This window comes from Pterocles gutturalis, unplaced genomic scaffold (genome assembly GCF_000699245.1).
Source record: "Pterocles gutturalis isolate BGI_N339 unplaced genomic scaffold, ASM69924v1 scaffold9866, whole genome shotgun sequence".
Lineage (NCBI taxonomy): Eukaryota > Metazoa > Chordata > Aves > Pterocliformes > Pteroclidae > Pterocles > Pterocles gutturalis.
Genome location: NW_010100384.1, coordinates 499 through 24,087, shown reverse-complemented (window position 1 = coordinate 24,087; position 23,589 = coordinate 499). Strand labels below are relative to the sequence as shown.

The window sequence follows — 23,589 nt, the reverse complement described above, 5'->3', positions numbered from 1 at the left end:
AAATACAGAATTCAACAGATAAGGGACTCAACCAATAACAGTCCATTTCTTCTGCAACTCAAATCTGACATAATGTTATGCACTACTTCAAATGACAAAGGAATGTACCATATCTTGTATTCAGGGACTTTGAGTCCTAAGTGGTAAATTCTGATATGTAATCTATATACAAAAATAAAAGCAGCAAAATTAAAAGTAATAAACATTCAACCCATTTTTCCACACCCTAGCATTTCAGATGAGATATTACCTTTTAGTATTGTGTATGAGTATGTTAAGGCTTTCTCAGCCCTCAAAATCAAGCTATGGTTCCACAAATAGATCAACTTCGGTCACATTATTTTATTGTATGTTGCTAATAGAAGACAGGCCACGGTAAATGAACCAATAACTACCCTCAAAGTTTAGTTTGCAAAGCTGCACAGCAGATGGGGAGAAGCAGGGAGGAGAATCACCTATGAAAGCTTTTCAGCTGTGTCAAGTCTAAATTGTAGCTTTTTAATACATAAGAAACTAATTTAATCCTTGGCCTCCAAGATTTCTATAAGATACCAAAGACTTCAGTGTTTGCCTGCATGGCAAAACGGTTTAAAGCCAGAGAAGTGCTGAATCTTCTGTCCACAGCTCTCAGTAAGCCACAGCACAAAATCACAAAGAAAAATTATTTTAAAAAAATACAGTTAAATAGAGTATTTTTTTTTTCACAGAGAGATTATTCTACCTTCTGCTTCTCAGTTCTATTATGCAATGGAGACCTACAAAACACCTTCAAAAAACAAGCTGAGGAACTAAACTTCTTAATAATCTCACAGAATGATAAAAAATGATCATCTGAAAGACAACTACTATGTGACATATTAATACTCTTCCCGCATCTCATCCCAACTGATCTCTCATCATTCCTAAGGCAAATACTCTCTTTCAACTTCCTCCATCTCCCCCACAAAAAAAATAGAGGCTACACACCTTATTTCTCTCATTTTGATAATAACCTGCTTGGCTCCAGATATGGTAATTAACCTTCATTTCACAATACTTAAAAAATTAACATAATAGATATCATTTAAGTACATACGGGAAACAAATACTCAAATCCCAAGAAGAGGTATGCACCCAAAAGCTTGATCTTTTTTTTCCGCCTAATATAGGTACTTTTTCTGTCTCAAGGTCATCTTCAAAAAACACAATCAGGCTACTAGTTCACCAGCCTCCCATAATAAAATCATCAGCCCCCAACATCACTGTGAATTCATCACTAAACATGAGTATACACTAGACTCAGAAATATATTTCTGTTTGGCAAAACAGATGTATGTTTGTAAAGGCAGCATAAAAGCCGAGATAGAATTAACTCTAGACAGGGACATCAAGGGGAACAACAATAATTTCTACAAGTACATCGGTGATAAAGGGAAGACTAGGGAAGATGCGGGTCCTCTCCAGAAGGAAACTGGAGACCTAGCCACAAGGGATATGGAGAAGGCTGAGGTGCTCAACGACTTCTTTGCCTTGGTCTCCACTGCCAAGGGCTCCACAATGTCTACAGCCCATGTCTGCACATCAATAAATTGCTAAATGAGTACCTACTTGCAGGTTACAAACCTAAACCAACAAAAATATTTTGATGATGGGAAGAAAGATAGCGTACAAAGTAATTTCACTGAAGAGTTTGAGAAAAATGGTAATTGTCTGGAAAGCACAAAAGTGTCTAAAATATATTTAATACACTTATCACAGAAAGCTTTCACCTTCATGCTAAATTTTCTAACCCTTTTTATTTCCTCACTTTTTACAAATGTCTTTTCCACACAAATGCTGTAATGCAAAAATACTGTTCTCATCATACTTATGAACACCATTAAGAATATAATCACTGACAGTAAGCTACCATTCAAAGCAGATTATCATAAAAAAGTGAATTTGAACAGATACCTTAAAAAAAACATGCACAGTATTTCTACCTCAGGAAATGTCAATAGCTGCAGCATCTACCTTGCCTCATTAATTATACAGTTATTACTCACCTGCATACTTCCAGACAGGGAATAAGAGCATACCCTTCCTATTCCATAGTATGTCTAACATTCTTACTACCACTGAAATTAAAAAAGGCTGGTTTTGGCTAAGACAGAGTTAATTTTCTTCATAGTAACTAGTTATGGGACTATGTTTTGGATTTGTGGTGCTGGAAACAGTGTTGATAACACAGGGATGTTTCAGCTGTTGCTGAGTAGTGCTTACACAGAGCCAAGGCCTTTTCTGCTTCTCACACCACCACACCAGGAAGTAGGTTGGGGCTGCACAAGAAGTTGAGAGGGGACGTGCTCAGCACATAAAGCTGGCGGAAGAAGGAAGGGGAAGATATTCAAAGTTATGTGATAAAGCCCTGCTTTCCTGGAGATGGCCGAACACCTGCCTGCCAGTGGGAAGTAGTGAATTAATTCCTTGTTTTGCTTGGCTTGTGTGTGTGGCTTTTGCTTTACCTATTGAATTGTCTTAATCTCAGCCTACAAGTATTCTCACTTTTACCCTTCCAATTCTCTCCCCCATCCCACTGTGGGGGGAGTGGGCAAGCAGCTGTGTGGTGCTGAATGCCAACTGGGGTTAAACCACAATACCCTAAACAGAATTTCTCCTTTCAAAAGTAATTGACAAGCTTAGAGAAACAGAAAACTTGACTGTTTTGTACATTACTTAAAAAAGTTAAGAGATAGAAGTGAAAAAGTAAAAAAGAAAATAAAAAAAATTAAAAAAAAGAATAAATAAACTTACTTAATATCTTAAGAACATCCTTCTTCTCCTCTATTTTTTCATGCACCGGTTCTTCTACAGCTTTAGTTTCTTGTTTGGGTAGAAGATGATTCACATAGTTCATAGCATTCAGCAGAGCTTCAGTATGCAAATGAATATCCAGAGATGAAAAGTTCACCTAAAAGAACAAGTTATGTTTATCCAGTATGCCTATCTTCCCACAATGAGAGAACTAGGTTAAACAAAGATATTTTACCTTTATTTTCTGCAGAACATTCTGATAAGCAGTTTTCAGTTCCGGTCCATTAATATCAGCCTATTCCACCAAAAGTGCATGCAAAACAAACAAACAGGGAGAAGTTTGCAAATTTAATTAGAGAGAATTTATTTCAAAAACCACTACAACTTAGGATGTACAAGTTAATCTGTTTAGGGAGAAGACAGCCTTTGCACACGACACTCAGTATGTTAAGGAATGAATAAGTAAGGAAAAACCTTCAACAGTTGCTCAATAATACTGTACTATTTAGGACTGGCTTACAATTCAAAATCAAAATCTGTTCTTTTCTCACCTTTACGTACTCCAGAGTGAGAAGATCATCTTCTACATTATCCAAAGTAGTAATTATGTAAACTGGCTTGTCATTATCATCTTAAAAAAGCCCAAAAGAATAAAAAAAGATTACTTTTTGTTTTAAAGAAAAAATGTTACATATTTTCTACAACTTTTCTAAGCACATACAGACTACAAACTAGGCTACTAATTTAATGACAAAACCTCTTCTGCATACATAAAATAGACGTCTCTACTAAAGCAATCAGCACTAGAACATATTCACCCAAGCATTAGTAATTATTAGTAAGAGAATAAGCTTCTGAATTACTTTTCCCTTCCCCAACCTCATATTTAATTTAGGAAGTAAATCTTCCTCCACTGACAAAAGAAAGCCCTTTAAGCTTTTTGAAGACAAATTCACAGTATTATCTGTAAGTTTTTGATTGGACTATAAATACTTACCCATATACTCTGGGCACAGCAGACAAACTTCACGAAGGAAAGCATTTGCAGTCATGTCAAATGTTCTCAATTTAAGTTCGGTGCCTAATCCCACAATATCAAGCTGCAGCACAGGTATCTCAGTATTACCAGTAAGACGGCATAATTTAATTAAGACCTAAAAAACCCAAACAAACAAACAACAACAAAAAAAAAAAAAAAAAAACACAGAAAAAAAGAAAGGGTAGGGGATTATCGTCTTGGTTGTCATATAAGATCACATACTTACATTTTACTGGTTAATGTGTATTGATCGTTTAACTTTTTACAGCAAATGCCCTAGAAAAATAAACAGTTAAACAAGTAGAATTGCTAGAATACTCTTTGCTGCTATTTTAAAAAGAACTTCAAACATGCACACACGTAATACCAAAGTTACACTTACAAGAACTAATTTATTTTTACAAACAACTCTACAAAGCATTTAGTAATGTTCAACCCACTCAAAATGAGATTTTCTGTCAGCCTAGAGTTCACTACTTTCACTGGAATTTTTTGAACTCTCCTGGTAAGAGTTAGGTTCCCAAGCTGAATATCAGATGAGAGGATTTCTTACTTTTTCACCCATGCATGACAAAGATGTTGTTAAATACCTAGCTGAGCTGTTCTTATCTGTCTTTCACAACCAAAGCAAAACAAAGATATATACTCTTCCTTTCCACATAATGCACTCTACAAATAAGGAAAATCTAAATCAAACCAAATAAGTGATTTTAAACTATAAAGCTAACAAACAGAGAGAAGATGATTCTTAATAGATTCTCAATTGTATTTTTCCTTATAGAATGTAAGAAAGTTTCCATAAGAGAATAATGTAAAATACAGCATCTGTCTTTTGGCTAGTAGATCTTAAACAAGGTCCTGTCATCACACAAAAACTAGTACATTTTGATTTTACTTGTTTATGTATCTTCTGTTAAGGTGCAGTATATAACAAGATATGTTGCAAGCTAGTTATGATGTACTGAAGCCATTCTGTAAGCCCTACCCTAAACCTGACTTGTGAAGTTAACTGATTTTGTATGGTTTATTTGCAAAGTTACACAGTGAGTAGGAGCAATAACAGTCATAGACATGATAGTCTATGATAGTCTAATGATAAAGGTAACAATAGAGGCCATCTCTTTTACTAGACCAACTGATGCAGTTAGAAACACTGCCTTGCATTTGAGCAAAAGACTCCTTTTTTTCCCGAAGTTTGAAACATCAAGAATAACACAGAAAATACCTCACAGTTAACATGTTACAGATTTAGGTGTGATGTCAACAGAAATTGGGAAAAACTGGAGCATAAAAATAGGGTGCTTGTTATAAGATGAAACATTAATGAAGTTTTCCCATTGACCACAGCAGTATCTGGAAAAAATATGTTAAAAGCTACATTTTAAGACAAAACAAATACATAACATGATTTTTGAGCGATAGTTAGGTAAAGGAAATTCAGTGATAAAATGACTTGGGAAATACCGTGGATAAATCAAAAGCATTTCAGTGATGACAAAGATGCAGAAGCACAAGAGTTACTTGGAAAAAAAACTCTATATAATAGTTTCAGCAAGAAATGGTGAATCAATACTACTGCAGACAAGGATTCACGAACACAACTAACAGGGACATGCTTCAGAGAAATTTAAAAAAAAAATGTAACTTTACCTCAGCTACTTCAAACCTTAGCTGGAATTCTGTCATATTTTTCAAAGATTCTTGTTTATGTAGTTTTTTTCGCCTTGTGCTGCTAGCTCGCTTGAGGGAACCAGCCGGGGCTTCAAAAAATGGCATGTCTTCCACAGGACTGCTTAGAGCATCATAAAATTCCTCTTCTGATTCTAAGGATTAATTCACAACATTACATATACATTTTTGCAGCACTGGACCTAGAATTTTTTTGTCTGCATCTATAAAACCTTAAATGTAGAAGTATGGGAAGATTACTTAGCTGATAATTAGCAACCAACACAGTCTGCTTCTGTAATTACCTCCACTCCTGCCTCCACAACTTTTCACCATACCTATTAACTCCCTCCATCATGTTATCATAAATCAGTTCTCATCAACTAACTCCTTCGCCAGCATTCTCTCACTATTGGCTGTGCAAAAGACTGCACAGGCTGTGACTCATCTTGCATTTGGTATGTACTAATAACTTAACAACTCTTCTGCTCGTCTGACTACTGCTGACGGTACAGAAGCCTTTCCCCCACTATCAGTGGCACTACTTTGGATCTCTCCCTGCTAAGGATCTCCCCTTTCAGGAGAGACTCCTAAAGACTCTCAAGCTTTTAATCCACCTGATATTACAGAATTGTAACTGAGACAAATAGATTGCACCATCTTCTAAGGCTCTTTTCCTTCACCTAAAAAACATTAACAGTGAAGTTAAGGGTAACTTTTAAAGAAGTATCATTCTTCTGACAAAACCAAACAAATGACGTTAAGAGGTGTATTCTAAGACTTAAAAGCACCCTTGAGTCTGGGGGGGAGGGGGGGTGAAGACAGACACATAACACAAATCACTTAAAATGACTACCCAGCTGTTTGTATGGTATAAATTAAAAAACAGACAATTCAATCTAAATCTAGTTACTGCTTTCTCAAATTAATTGTTGTCAGTGTTCGCTCTCATCTCACTAATTTTTAAGAACTGAGACACACTTTCTCTCTACCTTTGGGCAATTAAAGGAACCCACACAAAAAATAGATGAAGATGCACAAATACATATCTATACATACTGTACACATACTGAATTTAAAGTGATAAAGTAGACGCAAAAATTAATTTTTCTGACAATTTTGCTAGCGTTTGCAAACCACCTATATCATTAACTTGAGAGAGGAGAAGTATTGTTCTTTCTTTCTCCGTTTAAGTGCTTCAGCACGACAAAGGTGATTGACACTGAAATACAGTAGTTTCTAACAGTCATCATTTGGAATTACAAAACACTGAAACAAGTCCAGCTAAGTAGGAGAGAAATACTTCTCCAGAAGAAAATAATTAAAACCCATCACCAGAGGACTAAGTACATACTGAAGCAAAAAATCACACACATACTACTTCAGATGTTCTGAATAGAGATTTGTAGTAACATATGCAAAGACAAAAGTAAACAAACCCATCCTACCAAACAAACATTTTGCTGCCTTGCCTTCAGAAACAGAATGGCAAGAACAAGCATACAGAATTTTACTGCTATGAGAAAATGTATCAATATTTTGTACAGAGTGAATTATAATATCTGCAGAAAATATGACACTACTCAACCTCAAGAACTTGAAACAAAGCTACAAAAGGTCTCTTACTCCAAGACAAAAAAAATTAATGCAATGAACTCAAGAACTTGGCTTGACCTGTTTATTATATCAGACTTCAAAATAGATCATATTACCTGACTCAGCAAATGAATAAAGATCCAAAACAGGAAACACACCTTGCGATAAATGTGGTGCTGAGAGCACAGGGGATATTGCAGCCTGAAACAGGAGATACCATAAAATTTTTTGCTTGAATTCACTACTCATGCCATTGCATGCACACATACCGCACAGAAGTTTTACAGCTTAAGGAAATTGTTCTTCTTTTAAGTGCAAACCATTACAATTAATCACTTATGTTTCTAAAATTAAAAGCATGGGGAGAAATGGGGCCTAAATCAGGCAGAAGCAGCAGATACTGCCCATTCATCCAGATACAGAGATAATGCATCAGGAAACACGGCAAAGAGGTTCAAACATCCAACTTCACAAATCAAAAGACGGAGAGAAACGGCGTATCATTTGAAAAATCAGGAAAGATAAAACTCAGTACCTCACATGACTACAGTACGGCAACTTCAGAGAAGAGTAAAAGATCAGCTTTCTTTATAAAAAGCACATGATACTAGTGGCAGGTGGGAAAACCAGAAAAAAGAGCTAAAGAGAAAATATTAGAGTAGACAGAATTGTTTCTAAATCTGATGGAATCACAGAAACATTTTGGTTGGAAAAGTCCTTTGAGATCACCAAGCCCACCATTAACCAAACACTGCCAAGTCCACCACTAAACCATGTCCCTAAGCACCACATCTACACATCTTTTGAATGCCTCCAGGGTTGGTGACTCAACCACTTCCCTGGGCAGCCTGTTCCAATGCTTGACAACCCCTTCAGTAAAGAAATTTTTCATAATATCCAATCCAAACCTCCCCTGGCCCAACTTAAGGCTTTTTCCTCTCGTCCTGTCACTTGTTACTTGGGAAGAGACAGACACCCACCTTGCTACAACCTCCTTTCAGAGCAATAAGATCCCCCCTCCGCCTCCTTTTCTCCAGGCTAAACAACCCCATTTCCCTCAGGTGCTCCTTACAAGACTTTTGCTCTAGACCCTTCAACCAACTTCACTGGCCTTCTTTGGACGTGCTCCAGCACCTCAACGTCTTTCTTGGAATGAGGGGCCCAAAACTGAACACAGTATTTGAGGTGTGGCCTCACCAGTGCTGAGTACAGGGGCACAATCACTTCCCTAGTCCTGCTGGCCACAATATTTCTCACATAAGCCAGAATGCTACTGGCCTTCTTGGCCACGTGGGCACACTGCTGGCTCATATTCAGCTAGCTGTTGATCAGCACCCCCAGGTCCTTTTCTATCAGGCAGCTTTCCAGCCACTCTCCCCCAAGCCCACAGCATTGCAGGGGGTTGTTATGACCCAAGTGCAGGATCCGGCACTTAGCCTTGGTGAATCTAATTTCTTATCTATCTGGAAAAACAGATGCTATTAGTGTCTTTAATTGTGAGATATACTTATGCACAACCCAGAGATGTAACTAAAATCGTGTTAAATGTCACCGTTTTGCTGCCAGAGTGGACAAAAGGACAAGAATCCTGCTCCACATGGTATATATGACAGAACTAAATTCTGTTAGTGAAGGTAACCAAGTGGTTTACTGACCAAAGCCTGATTTCCATCAAGCCTCAGAAAATTCCAAGGTTTCATCCTTTTCTTTGATATGCAAAATAGCTGAACACAAACTCTGCAGCACTCTGATACACCTGTAAATTTGAAGGTACAATTAAACTAATCCTCAAGAAATGTGAATATGTCTGTGTTGTGGTTTTGTGTGGTGGGTTTGCTTGGAAGCAGGGAGGGGCCACAGTAATGGCTCCTGTAAGTAGCTGCTTAAGAGTTCCCCTAGCTCAGTCTGCTCTGGTAGCAAGAGAGGGGCTACAGTGGTGGCTCCTGTAAGTGACTGCTAAGTGTTTACCCTCCCCTGAGGAGGAAGAAAAGCGGTGGACTGACTGCACCCCCCATTCCCTGCCGCCCCTGTGCCACTGGGGGTAAGGAAGAAGGTACAGAACAAAGCCTTTGGGCTTTGGGAAAAAGGGAGGGGTGGGGCAGAAGTGCCTAAGATGTAGTTTCTCTCTCTCATTATCTTGCTTCTTGTTGTAAATAGTTAATAAAATTCAATTTTTTTGTGTGTGTTTTTTCCAAGTCATGTCTGTTTCTTGCCCATGACACTAAGTGAAAACTTGGTGAGTGAAACCCTCCCTGTCCCTGCCTCAGCCCACCAAGTGTTTAAAAAAGGACTGTCCGGTGACCTTTCTAAACCACGACAGCTTGTTAATCAAGATTAATATGAAATACAAAGTAATGCCCAGCGTAATAAAAGTTTGTCTTTTTTTTATTTTCAATTCAACTACTAGACAACTCTTTCACAATCATTGGCTAACGATCATGATAAACCAAGTAAATAACACGCAGAATTTCTGTAGTTTAAAGAATTATCTAAGTTTTTCAAGAGGTACCAAGTAAATGCCTGTTCTCCACTTTCTTCTTACCTCAGTTATTTTTGGAGGAGAACCGGCAGCAGGAGCACTTTCTGGTTTAGGAATGCTATCAATTAGCTCCAAGATACTTGTCAGCTTCTGGTCTGATATTTGGATAGAAAGTAAAGGCAGCTGTCCAGACAGTTTGAACCTGTTTTGTAAACAATAAAAGTTATCTCCAAACTATTTTATTCAAACTTCACACTGATTTTCTCCTGAAAAACACACAAGTCTTCCTGGTCAGAAAATTACTTGACTAACCATTACATATCATGTATACATACATAACTTTTGTTGCATACAGAAGAGCTACTTAACCAGCAAATACCCAGTTATTAACGTAACTTACATTTCCATTTGATATAATGTCTTGTGGATCAGGACTGCAAATATGAATAACCACTTCCAATTTGCTATATAAAGAATATCTTCCTCACAATCAGAAATCTTGTTCGTATATTTAATTACTTCTAATCACAAAACTAAGTCTTTACACAGTATTTTACAGAAGAAAATGGGGGGGGGGCGGGGATGTGCATAAGAAAGTTTACAACCCAAAACTTCAGGCAAAGTATACAAAATACTTCCTAGAAGTTATGCTTATTTAAGTGGACTCTAGCAGTAGTTTGGATATTTAACTAAGGAATAAATAGCATACCACTAAAGGAGATTAAAGAATAAAATAACAGTCTTCAAAAATGGAAACAGTAAAACATACTGTAAGTCTGTTTGAATAGATTTTGGCTAAAAAAAAGCAGAATCACTTCAAACAGAGACACTGAGTTTTAAAAGGCCCAAACCACACCCCAGTTTCTCACAGAAGTGAGCAGAACAGAAGTAAACAGAAAACTGGCTCCAAGAAGGCTATTATGCTTCTGTTACAACACCTAGTTAGAACAGATAAAGATGTCTGTTCAGTAAACCAATTGTCTCCAACAATGGGTAGCAGCAGATGCTTAACATGTCGGGTGTAAGGAACAGGACTTGCTATTTCCTCCCAGTTCTACTGTGTTAACTCGCAGGTCAATCTTCAAAAGGATATAAAATACAATACATTGGAGAAGATGTGATGTTAAAAAATAACTCTGAGACTGTTAAAGTAACTGAAAAAACAGCTCCTCGTACCTGTGCAAGCCAAGCACTAACTTGCATGTGTTAAACTGTAACAGCAAGTGCCTGGGTTTCTACAGTTTATAAATTTCCTCACATCCTTACATTCTTAAGGAATTGATTCTCCACTACTTTTGACTTCTTTTTGTAATTACAGTTCAGTCAGAGTGAAATTTTTCTTTTTTCTTCTTTTATTTTAACAGAAAGGAGCAGGGTAGAAGTGTAGCTGCTAGGTCTGAAAGGACCTGTCCATCCACTGCTTGATTGCTCTAATAATCTAGGGCATTTAGCAATTCTACTTCCTTTGCACTTCCCTACAGAAACTCATGTATATTATTAAGACTTTTTTGATGAATGTGCAACAGACAGCCCATGCAGATACATGGAAGGCACTTAGCAGATACAAGCCAGATAACTGCAAATAATGCCAGGCTCACTACACTGCTCTTTTAACAAAAGTTTTTTAAGGTTCAGAAAATATCAGGAAGAGGAATATAATTATTCCCAATTTGTGGAGACTGAGACATGCAGGAGCCAAGTACTTCAACTGACGAAGAAATCTGGGCAGAAACTTCTTCCAAGTTCAGACTGGTTATAGAGAGAATGAAATGTTAAGAATGCCATTCTCCAAGCTGTATATAAGTACATTCCTTCAAATCGGATTTTTTTAAAATGAATGCTATTATATGGAAGGATGTTCTTAATATTCATATCCTAGTACTGGCTTTGTACACCTTCAAAAACCAGATGACAGACTCCCAAACATCTCCTTCAGAAAACGAGGGAACCATTAGTAGTTTTAACTGATTTGGGAGATATATAACCAAACGCAAAAATTTATCGTACGATCCTAGCAAGAGATATACTACACAGAAGTTCATGATTTTCAGACTTCAGACTTTCAAAGAGGTCAAAGCAATAAGAGGAACAACAAGCCCTTAAAGAAAAGGCCAAACCCCCATCATCAGGTAAAAAGCTACTGTTGCAGTCATTTCAAGACTGGTAGATAACCCCACCGTATTATTAATACCATTCACAGAATACATCCTGGAAGCATTTGGAGACTGAACCAGGTACAAAACGAACAAGTTCAGCTATTGCTGAGTCACAGTATGAACATTCTAGATTTGAAATGGTTACTTGCTCTTGGTGCAGGTTGAAGTACTAGGTATGATTAGTAACTCACTCTCGTATATGCTTATCTAGTACCAAACTGCTGTCTGTGACGTTCCTAACAGCTGCAGATAGTGCAGGCACTCAGAAAGAAGCAGCAGTTGATTTCCAATAAATATTACTGTCTCAGTGGAAGAAAAAATTGCCAATTTCTAAACACGGGTCAAAGCTATTTACTGGGAAGTAAGTGACTGTATGAGAACTCAGAATACAGTAATATCTACTAGGGAAAAAATTCCCAGAATCACTATACACACATAAACTGCCAAAATGAGAATCATGCCTGGTAGCCAAAACAGTTAGACAGGTAGTACTACAACACCACAATGGGTATTCTCATTAAGAGCAGACATGCCTTAATCCAGGTTATGCTAGCATAATTTGGAGAGATGTCAATTACAAATCTACATTAAAACAATATTCTGTTAAATGACCATAGAAATGAAGTCTCACTTTCCCTCTCTGGACTTTCTGATATAAAAAGATAGATTCCTATAAGTTGTATTTTCCTTATCTCACCTTCTCCACCAAGCAGAGAAAAAGTAAGGAGGGAAAGAATATCATGTTTTGTAAAGCATTAAAACTCGGCATCTGGCTCCCCAGCTTTCCAGAAGGTGGCACCATTACACCACACAATCATTGATCTGCATTCACAATACACAGCACTGGTGAGGCACATAATTTTTAGGGTGTTTTTCTGACTGAGCAAATCCTAGATTCTTCATAATTCTTTTATTTCATGAACTGCCTCTGAATTTTGCTGACTGTACTAAACAATTCTCTGCAATAGCCTAGGTCTACTTTTATGCCATTAATTTTCTGTAGCGCCTAGCTAAAATCTAAATTTCCAACAATTTTAAGAATGAAATAAGCATATGCTAGTTTGTTGTAGCATATAAATATGATCCTTATTAGTAACTTAATAAACCAAATTACCTTGTAATACATTAAATTACAGTACTTCAAGTGCAAGTACTTACAGTACTTCAAAACTGATGGGATTTTTTTAGGTAGTAGCGTCCTTACCAGACATGAGTGAAGATGAGCTTTCCAAAATATGTGCGAAGTTAATCTTTGACACTTTGACTCAGTAATCTTTAACATCAAAGTTTCACCATTAATAGTTACATACATTTTCTTCTGATTGAGTAGAATTTCCGTAACTAACAGGGGTTTTGCTAAATAACCTTAAGTGCAAACTGAATGCGTTAAGAGCTGTTTCCCTGAGAAGTGATCTCTAGTAGGTAAACAAGATTAACAACCTAACCAAAAGAGAGGGAATCATAGAGTCATGGAACGGTTTGGGCTGGAAAGGACCTTAGACATTATCTGGTTCCAACTCCCCTTACATGGGCAGGGACACCTTCCACTAGACCTGGTTGCTCAAAGCCTCATCCAGCCTGGCCTTGAACACCTCCAGGGATGGGGCATCCACAACTTCCCTGGGCAACCCATTCCAGTGCCTCACCACCCTCATAGGAAAACTTTTCTTCCTAATATCTCATCTAAATCTACTTTCAGCTTAAAACTGTTACCCCTCATCCTGTCACTACACTCCCTGATAAAGAGTGCCTTTCCATCTCTCCCATAGGCCCCCTTGAAGTACTGGTAGGCTGCTATAAGGTCTCCCTGCAGCCTTCTCTCTTCCAGGCTGAACAACCACAACTCTCTCAGCCTGTCCTTGTATGGGAGGTGCTCCAGCCCTCTGATAATCTTCTTTCCCCTTCTCTGGACCCACTCCAACAGCTCAACATCATTCTTGTGCTGTGTGGCCCAGACCTGGCCAGATGCAGTACTCCAGGTGGGGACTCACAAGAGCAGAGGGGAAGAATCACCTCCCTTGACCTGCTGCTAATGTTTCTTTTGATGCAGCCCAGGATACGGTTGGCTTTCTGGGCTGCTAGTGCACACTGCCGGCTCATATTCAATTTCTCATCCACCAATACCCCCAAGTCCTTCTCCTCAAGGTTGCTCTCAATCCATTCTCCACCTAGACTGTATTTGTGCTTGGGATGGCCCCGATGCACACGCAGGACCTTGCAGTTGGCTTTGTTGAACTTCATGAGGTTTGCACAGGCCCACCTTTCAAGCCTGTCCAGGTCCCTCTGGATGGCATCCCTTCCCTCTAGCACATCAACTGCACCACACAGCTTGTTGTCATCAGCAAACTTGCTGAGGGTGCACTCAATCCCACTACCTGCTTTTCTGTCAAAGACGTTAAAACACTGTTGCCAATACCAACCCCTGTGGAACATCACTTGTTCGCTGGTCTCCACTAGGACATTGAGCCACTGCCCACAACTCCAGCCAATTCCTTATCCACCTAGTGGTCCTTCCATCAGATCCATACCTCTCCAATTTAAAGACAAGGATGTCATGTGGGACAGTGTCAAAGGGTTTGCACAAGTCAAGGTAGATTATGTCAGTTGCTCTTCCCTGATCCACCAACAGTGTAACCCACCCAAAATGAATATGACAGAATATTTTTGTGATGTTTATAAAAGAGACTTTGTAAGTTCAGATTTTTTGCTCCTCGGTATTTGCAATGAGAACTGAAATGTAGCTTTAGAAAGACCTAATTAGACCAGGTATTAGTATCTTTAATAGAAATCTTTAAATATATTATACATATTAATTTCTTAAGAATGTAACATTCTATCACCTCTTCAATATCGGGCTACTTCTTGGGCTTATTCTCTGTTTTTTCTTGATGAACGTGTTTTACTTCCAAGACTCACACACGCCCAATGTAAAGTAGTGCACGTATAACTAGGTCCTTCATTTTCTTTTTTTCCCCTATAAAAAGTCATTTATCACAAAATCTTAAAATAGGAAAAAACACATACTTGGGCATTCTTGCATCTGTAACAACCATAGCCCTGCTAAATTCCACTTTTACATCCAACGGCTGCAAGATATGTTGAGACGAATATTTCAGCTTCCGAGCCTCTTGCCAGTTCTCATCTAGAAGAGCAAATAAAACCTAAGCTTTAAACAATTAAAGAGATTCCTTCTCATTACACATATCACAGAATTAAAGTATCTGATACTAGTTAGTACATATTGCTAAAAATGCAGATGACATGTTCTCTTTTACAGCTCTATCAATACCTGTATATTATACAAGATTTGAACTTAAGACACAGAAGACTACTTAATTTCTGCTGTTCACGTCTGAACAGCAACCCCATCAACACTGCATACTTCTAAGGGCCCAATTCTTAACATGCACGGTACTGGGAGTTTAGGCTCTGAATTCCTTCTGGAATCAGAGGGTTAAGAATTAAATGCTTAAGACTCCTCTGGTTCTGACTCTTTCTATACTCTTTGTTCCCACGCAACTAGTAAAAGTTTCTTTCAGTAAGGGATTCTGATCCTTTCTTTACTCTCACAAAATGATCAACCCTACAACCACTCATGGATTCTGCTTTAAATTTGAAGGGAGGCAAGGAAAAGGCATTGGAGGAAAATACCATAAATAAATTAATTACACTCTTATATTTACTGTGCAGCAAATCAAACGAGATTTCTTCCAAAATCCCTTGACTTAGTATAACTTTATTTATTTAGCCAAAGCTTAGGTTGGAATCTAAAGCCTAAAGACATGTTTTGGAAATTCGTAACATGTTCATAGGACTGAATTTAGAGCACGAGTTTAAAGAAGTATGTTCCAAGGATTCCCCACTGCTTCATTTAAAAATACAAAAGGCACATCAACCACCAAAATATTTTTACTCATATAGAGAAAGATTACTTTCATGAATACTTACCATGTTTGCTGTAGAGTAACTGTATACTGCTGAGCTGGATGTCAAAACTGTCATAAGCTCTTGACATTATATCTTCAATAGTGCTTTGTCCTACTTTGAGTTCTGATAAATCAGAACGGCCTTTGCTTTTCATCTTAAAAACAGTCACAAAAAAGCATAAATCAATTTCAAAAATATTAATGTTCTAATTCTACAAATACTTGATACTACCATGACAAAGGACTAAATTTGAAGTCCTCATTATAAGGGCTCAGACTCGTAAAAATATAACAGCAGAGGAGATATCTAATATTAGTAGTCTATATCAAATCAAAAAATGGAGAGTATGAAACTCCATTTCTTCTTCAAGGAAAGAAACAAAATAAAAAAACTATTTAAAATCTATTAAGCTCTATACAATATATTTTGTGTAGAACAATTTCCTTTAATAAGTTACTCATATCACGAAGTCTCAAACCCTTTGTAATCAAGAATAACTGTTTGGGTTTTTAATACATAAAAATATTACTGTATTAATCACCTCAGAAATGTGAAATCTATTTTTGAATTCTGTTTAATTTAGTTGTGGCATTACCCTGTTACATACTAATATTGCCTGTGCAATCTTAATTAAGCCCACTTATGTATCTGCATTGAGAGACAGTTTTAATTTTATGTACAGTTTTCTCTCTTGGGGCTTGACCTCATCCAGTATATAACTACAGAAAAGATATTATTTGTTTTGCATTAAGTGTACTCATACAACAAATGACCTACATCTCACTGAAGCATATGTCACTCAAAGTGCACACAGAATTATTAGTAATATCCTTAAAGGTACCTTTCCTATTTTCGTACTGCCCAATTCTTTCATCTTGCTTTCTAATTTTTATTAAAGGACAGGAGACAATTGAAGAGTCACATTCACTATGAAAACTACTCATTTCAGAAAAAAATATCACACAGACATTTATAGATTCATAGAATCATAGAATGGTTTGGGTTGGAAGCGACCTTAGAGATCACTTAGTTACAACCCCCCTTCCATCAGCAGGGACACCTCCCACTAGACCAGGTTGCTCAAAGCCTCATCCAGCCTGGCCTTGAACACCTCCAGGGATGGAGCATCCACAGCTTTCCTGGGCAACTTGTCCCAGTGTCTCACCACCTTCACAGGAAAAAATCTCTTCCTAATACCTAATCTAAGTCTACCCTCTTTCAACCTAAAACTGTTTGTTACCCCTCGTCCTGTCCCTACACTCCCTGACAAAGAGTGCCTCTCCATCTCCCCTGTAGGCCCCCTTTAGGTACTGGAGGCTGCTACAAGTTCTCCCTGGAGCCTTCTCTTCTCCAGACTGAACAACCCCAACTCTCTCAGCCTACCCTCACAGGGGAGGTGCTCCAGCCCTCTGACCATCTGGAGTCTGATTTTGAAACATGTTCTTCTATGTACTATTCTGAGAGTAATTTCCTATGGGTGGAGCAGAGGAGGTGGGCTGTTCTATTCCCCCCCCCTCCATCAGATCTAAGAGGCTGTCTCAAGCACCCAACCAACTCTGAACTGTACAAAGTGCCTACTAAAGGCCAGCATTCAGAGGAGCTGGTAAAATTATTAGTCACTGATATAAGTGCCTTGGTTGTGAATCCAAATTATTTTCAATATCTACATAGCAATGTTTTCCACTAATTCTACTTTCTGAAGCACCTGACATATTCTAACTGAAACCCACATGCTCAGAAAGTCAGTCTGTGGCAGAGACATAAAAAAACTTACTTCACTTTAGCAAGATTTTAAGCTTGGAAACAAATTTTCATTAAAAAAGCAGATAAGGCAATGTAAACAGATAGTAAGTGGCAGAATCATTCTTACACACAGTACAAGTTAAAACAAAATTAAATTGCTCATATACATGTAAGGTCATTTGTCCTGAAAAAGCACAAGTTCACCAATAATATGTAGGAACAGTCTCTTCTATGATTTTATAGTCCTAAAATATTTTTTTAATTTAAAACTACTTTTTTACTTTTCCCTTGCATGAAGTATCTCAAACATCTATAATTTTATCCAAGTTATTTTATAACTTGTAAATATGTTTACTTTTCTCATTTTAAAGTAAACTGAATGACCAAAGACAATTGATAACAAGAATAATAGTAATATTGAAAGAAGATCATTTTATCATGTAAGTAAAAAGTTTATTCTTTTGTATTCTAAGTTAAAAACTTTTAGGACATTTTCCACATAACAGATCAAAGCATCAACAGTGGTTTCATTCCAGAGGACAATTATTTTCTAACAATTCTTTTGGGCTGGAAGAATCTACTGAGAAGAGTTCAATAATTTCCGTCTCGACTGCAACTAATACGTAATCTGCAAGAGGAACTTCTACTTAACTATACCACAAAACCCAAATTAAGAAACTGCAAATCACATAAAAGCCAAACTATCACTTTCAGTAAGTTACTTCATCAGGTAAATACATACCTTAAGACTACCAAGATCCAGAAGCAGTAAATTTGATGTGCAGTCATAGAATCCTTTTTGGGGAACAATGATGTATGAAGCCATGAGGTTAATTTTGAGGTCAAGAACTTTCTGGGTTTCAATAACATACAACAAACCTAAAAAATAATATAATCAGTAAAAATCAACAATTTAATCCATACAGAAGCTACGGAACTAAAAGAAGCTACAAAAATAAATTCAAGTCTGACTTTAAATGAGCTGTGAATGCTAGATAAGTAAGTTTAATTGCAGGTGCAGATGCTCTTCAGATTTCTTCTGAACCAACAATTACAGGCAGTCTTTAAAGAAGCACCAAGAGGATAAAATGATGACAGCAAACAATGCTAATGGACAAGTAGAGACAGCAACACAACACATGCAAATCCACAAAAGTTTCATACTGAGCAGAGAGTAAATGAGAAAAACTGGAATGTGTATTGCAAGCTGGCAGCTGGAGAGTTAACTCATTATGGTCTGTAGATTCAGTGAAATTGCTCTACATATTCTCATTGTGAGTATCCAACTGCACAAGCCAAACTGCTAGTGTTGTTACTACTGACATACTGGAGTTTACACTGATTCTGCCGACAAGCATTTCCATCTTGAACACCAGCAAAGACAAAGTCTTATAGAAATTCTTTTCAAAAACCATGCATTTAGTTGGGAAATTCAGACTCTAAGAACATTTGAGACAAAATCCCAGTTTTTTGCTCATCTGAAGAGGAATGAATGGCCTTCCCTCAAGTTAGCACTGAAAATTGCCTTAGGATGCAGTCACAGCCCATTAAATAATATACCAGGTACAACAAACTGATGATAACAGAAGTAGATATAATAAATTATGAAGATGACAACATAACACTGCAGAACACATACACTGGTAAGAAAGCAACTAAAACTGTTCCCACAGTATCAAAGGTTGTCCTGCCACAGGAGAGCTAGATTAGTGAATGAAGAACTGGATTGCGACCACATTTCAGGATTTCCAAGATAAAATGACTTGGATTAAGAAAAATATTAAGATTTTTTTCAGCTTTCAAAGCCTAGCTGTATTTGAGTGATGTGTAAAGTTCAAGAAAATACTTTATTTTTTACTTCCTTTGGAAACAGGAAATTATATGAACATAAATGGAACTCTGTGAAACTACGTTTTTGTAAGGTCTTTTACTGGTGATGAAAATCGTAACAATTTTGGTGCAGCAAGTTCTTTCACTTTTGCAGTTCACAGTTCCCCAATATTTTCCAAGTATTTTCTACTGCTTGAAAGACAAGTATTATAATTATTTCCTGAGAAGGACAACAAGTCTGAACACATTCATTATATTGATATGATTCCACTTTTTTTAATTCTGCCTCTGAGATTAGCATAGTCACCTGCAACAGAATATTCTGCAGATCAAACCTTCTTTCCCTGGTCATTTTTTAAGTCTCCATCAAGATTTTACAAGCGATGAACAGCATATTTTTAGAAACTTCCATCAGGCTGCTCATTTGTGAGTGTACCAAACTTCAAATTACTAAAGGCAACTCATCATTCCTATGTAAGAGTCATTGGATATACCTCTAAAGTAATCCTATGCTTAAAATACAACAGACACATAGCATGATTTCATATTTCCACCAAAAAAAAAATCACCAACAGAGACAGAATATTTGATGGTAATGAGTAAAGAACCAAGCATATTGAATCTAAGCAAATTTTTATCAAATTCATCTCAGAAATGAACTGTGATACCAATATATTCAAAATCACTAGAGAAGTTTCTGATAGAAAAGACAAGCACGTTGGTCCACCTAACTTTGACTGGGTAATTGCTTGATAAAAGCAATTGATTAAAAATGCATGATGCCTGAAGTTTCTGTAACTTCTTTCACTTATTATGACTAAGTATTTAGATTTTTTAAGTGTACAATTTAAATATTAATAGGTTACATGTTTAAATGAGGTTAAAAAAAACCACTGTTTGATAGTGCTTTGGTTTTTTTCTTTTAGAAAGAATTTATGTATGAAGTGTCCCCTTAACGTCCTCTTCTATCCACAGTCAGAGACAGGACACTGCTGGACACACCTCTGATGTAGAAAACCTCAGACATTCCTACTGGAACAAGATAATTCCACAAATTTCAGTGTCAGTCTTAAAAGCATTCACCATTTTCACCCATGTGTTGAAATACAAGTTCTCTAGAGATAAAATGCTAGGATGAAATGAAAACTAGAGGAATATCTTTAATGTTGAGTAAATGGAAGACATATAAATACACTTTAAATTACTTAATTTGAGTCAATCCAGATCAAAATCAACATTCATAGAGGAATCAAGAAAGTGGAAAACTACTATACAAAGGCAGAGAGTGTCCTGAAAAGCAACAACTCTGGAAAGGATTTAGGCGTCTCCTTAGAGGACCAGTATCTCAGTATCAGTTTTCAAAGAATATGAAACAATTAAGGTGATTTAGATACTCAGATGAACAAAAGAGAAAAGCTGAAAATAACACACTGTTTTTAACTCTGCATGGAGTACAACAGCTTAAATGCTGAAATACTACCTCATGGTGTGGAGCACATTTTACAAAGGAAGTTGAAGCTGAAAAAGATACAGGCATAAAATTATCCCATATCTAGAACAAATGCTTTGTTAATGAGATTGAAGAATTCAACTTATTTAGGTGTTGTGTTAGAAAGCTATGACTTGCACGTATTTCCATATAGAAAGAACAAAATATTTTCATACTCCTAGAATCTAAAATTTGCCTGAGTGTGCAATCAGAAGAGCATGCACCACTCGCCTGTTGACGTTTTTTCACGGAACTCTTCAAGTTTCATCAGAGTTGCTGATGTCAACTGCTCTAGATGTACATCTTTTGGAGGTCTGAAGAAATCCACTAAGCTATTTATTGTCATCTGTTAAAATAAAGCAAAAATACACAGCAAATTTACTACTAAGTAAGACTTTTCAAGATTTATAACTAATTCAAAAGGCTACGTACCGCATCATATACTATTTCCAGTGGCTGTGATTCTATTCTAAGCCTCTGATCTGCTTTCTCATCCAAAGGATTAGTCTCAAACATTATGCTTAAGAGTGAAGTACTCTTGTCCGAATAGACTGTTCGAGAAGACAGGAGACAGGGCGTACACTTTTCTCGGGACATGCCTGTAACTTCAAGTGAGGTAACTTTTGTTTCAAATCTGTAAAGAAAGGTAAACAGCATGTTCAGATGTAATAACCATGTGGCTAGGTACAATTAGATAGTATGAGTATAAGGAATGAGCTGAAAGACAAAAAAACAACAACAAAAAAAACAAGAACAACAACATATCTCTACCCTACCTCAAATATAAATAGGTCAGTCTAAGGATATAACACATATATCCCATGTGTGAACTGGTTTCGATTTCATTATCTTTTGTGTCTATTATCCTTGAGTAAATAAGAAAGGAGGTCCAAGTTATTCACTTCATACACGTTTCACAAGGACAGGTGTGAGGGCAGAGAAGAGATATGGAAATGGGAATTCTGTGGTATAAACTCAGGAATTAGACGGCACAGTTTATACTGGGGAACAGAAATACAGCAGAGAAGGAAGGGTTCCAGTGCAGAGAAATAAAAGAAACATCACAAGAGAGGCACAAGATTAACAGCTTCATTACTCTGAGGAAGTATTTTTTAGTTGTTGGATTTATTTTTTTTCAATACTCTCTCCTCCACTTTAGCAGCTCTCACTTGAAAATCTTTATTTCCCAATATTCAAAGGGAAATGTTTCACTGTAAAAGTATAACATTTTCTTTCCTTTTTCTCAGTACAAAAGCATTATTAGGGCCATCTAGATGCACAGGAGAACAAACAGAAAAGCTGCAAACAAAACTTAAAAAACCTCCCCCATATATGAAACTCAGCAAGATCACCAGTATTTTATTATCTTACATAGACTATAATAATATGCCCTCAAAGTAGAGGAGAAAAGGTTTACAACAGGAATGCTACCCCAAGTTTTTAAGTTGTTACATTTGAAATCAAAATAAATTATTTCACATACCGCTGTTTTTCATCACCTACTGTGACAGCACAAAACCAAGCCAAAATCATCAGTGACAGCTTTCTTCTGCAAATCTAAAAGCTCAACTGAAAACTCAAAAAACTTTTCAGTCATGTTAAACACCTACACACAAGTGGTTACAAGATCACCCTGCTCAGATTAAGTTTCAAAAGGAGTAACAGTCACTTTTCAAAGTAAGAAACAAGTTAGCAATTAGATTGCTTGTATGTAACAATGATAAACTGAGAAAAAGGAAAAAATCTGTATTGGCACAAAAAATTTTGAAGATGAGAACTTAATCACAGAAACAATATCCGTTCACTTTGTCTGTCAGTTGCAGGATAATTCTGCACCCAAACTGCACAAGAAATTACACTGAAAACTGGAAGTTAGACATCATAACAGAGACTTAAAATGCATATTAGCCACCATCAACATTTCACGAGGAGCAAAAACAGTTCCATAGAAAAAGTTCACCTTATTGCTTGTGCACCTGGACGTTGGGTAAATACTGTACTCAAGCCGGTTAATGCAAATTCTACCATCTCAGGAGTTTGCTTGTTTTCTCTTATTGATATAGACATGCTTAGTAACTTCACAGAGAACTTCATGGCTTCATACTAGATATGCAGGGGGAAAAAAAAGTATATATGTATATATACATATACACATTTCAACACAGTTTATGAACAGATGAAAACCACAAATATCCATTTGATACTAATTTTCTAGTGCTATAAATAGCTTGTATCATAGCTGGAATAAAAGTCATTCCCAAACAGTCACTACGAAAAGGCAGGGCTAGAGTAAGAGTAGACTGTGCCTACAAACATGTGTCTTTGATGTCCATTTTGTCACCACATTTTGAGATAAAGGGCCTCTGACGTCGAGCTGGAAGGCACTCCATTGTACCGTACACGCTATCTCACATAGAGATGATTTATCAGACTATTTCTGAACAGCTCAAAAACGTTGCTATTCGCTGCTACAGTCATTCGATCACCTCCTTCCTTAAATATCCACCTACTCCACCTCATCTACTATCACTCAAATTCAAGATTTCACTGAATCACTGTCGTGGTTTAGAAAAGCCACAGGGACAGTGTATTGTTAAACACCAAAACCACAGGGACAGTTCTTTCTAAACACCTGGTGGGCTGAGGCAGGAACAGGGAGGGTTTCACTCACCACTTAGAGTCACAGGCAAGAAACCGACATGACTTGGGAAAAACAAAAAAAACAATTGAATTTATTAACTATGTACAATAAGAAGCAAGATACTGAGAGAGAGAAACTACATCTTAGAAAGGCACTTCTCCCCCACCCCTCCCTTCTTCCCAAAGCCCAAAGGCTTTGTTCTGTACCTTCTCCCCTCACCCCCAGCAGCGCAGGGGGGGCAGGGAATGG

At 37.1% G+C, this 23,589-nt stretch overlaps 1 protein-coding gene across 1 annotated transcript in view; it reads right to left on the bottom strand.

Moving 5' to 3' along the window:
- The window catches only part of VPS13A (vacuolar protein sorting 13 homolog A (S. cerevisiae)), a gene marked incomplete at its 5' end in the record, with an annotated part of 70,097 nt that extends 47,295 nt beyond the window's left edge, over nt 1–22,802 (bottom strand). Inside the window, 13 exons of the mRNA XM_010079596.1 lie at nt 2,773–2,929; nt 3,008–3,067; nt 3,324–3,403; nt 3,770–3,926; nt 5,462–5,634; nt 7,192–7,276; nt 9,618–9,756; nt 14,735–14,852; nt 15,659–15,791; nt 18,123–18,259; nt 20,931–21,045; nt 21,132–21,333; nt 22,660–22,802. Coding sequence (XP_010077898.1) covers nt 2,773–2,929; nt 3,008–3,067; nt 3,324–3,403; nt 3,770–3,926; nt 5,462–5,634; nt 7,192–7,276; nt 9,618–9,756; nt 14,735–14,852; nt 15,659–15,791; nt 18,123–18,259; nt 20,931–21,045; nt 21,132–21,333; nt 22,660–22,802 — 1,699 coding nt within the window. The remainder of the gene's footprint in view (nt 1–2,772; nt 2,930–3,007; nt 3,068–3,323; nt 3,404–3,769; nt 3,927–5,461; nt 5,635–7,191; nt 7,277–9,617; nt 9,757–14,734; nt 14,853–15,658; nt 15,792–18,122; nt 18,260–20,930; nt 21,046–21,131; nt 21,334–22,659) is intronic.
- Nucleotides 22,803–23,589: the final 787 nt, after the last annotated feature.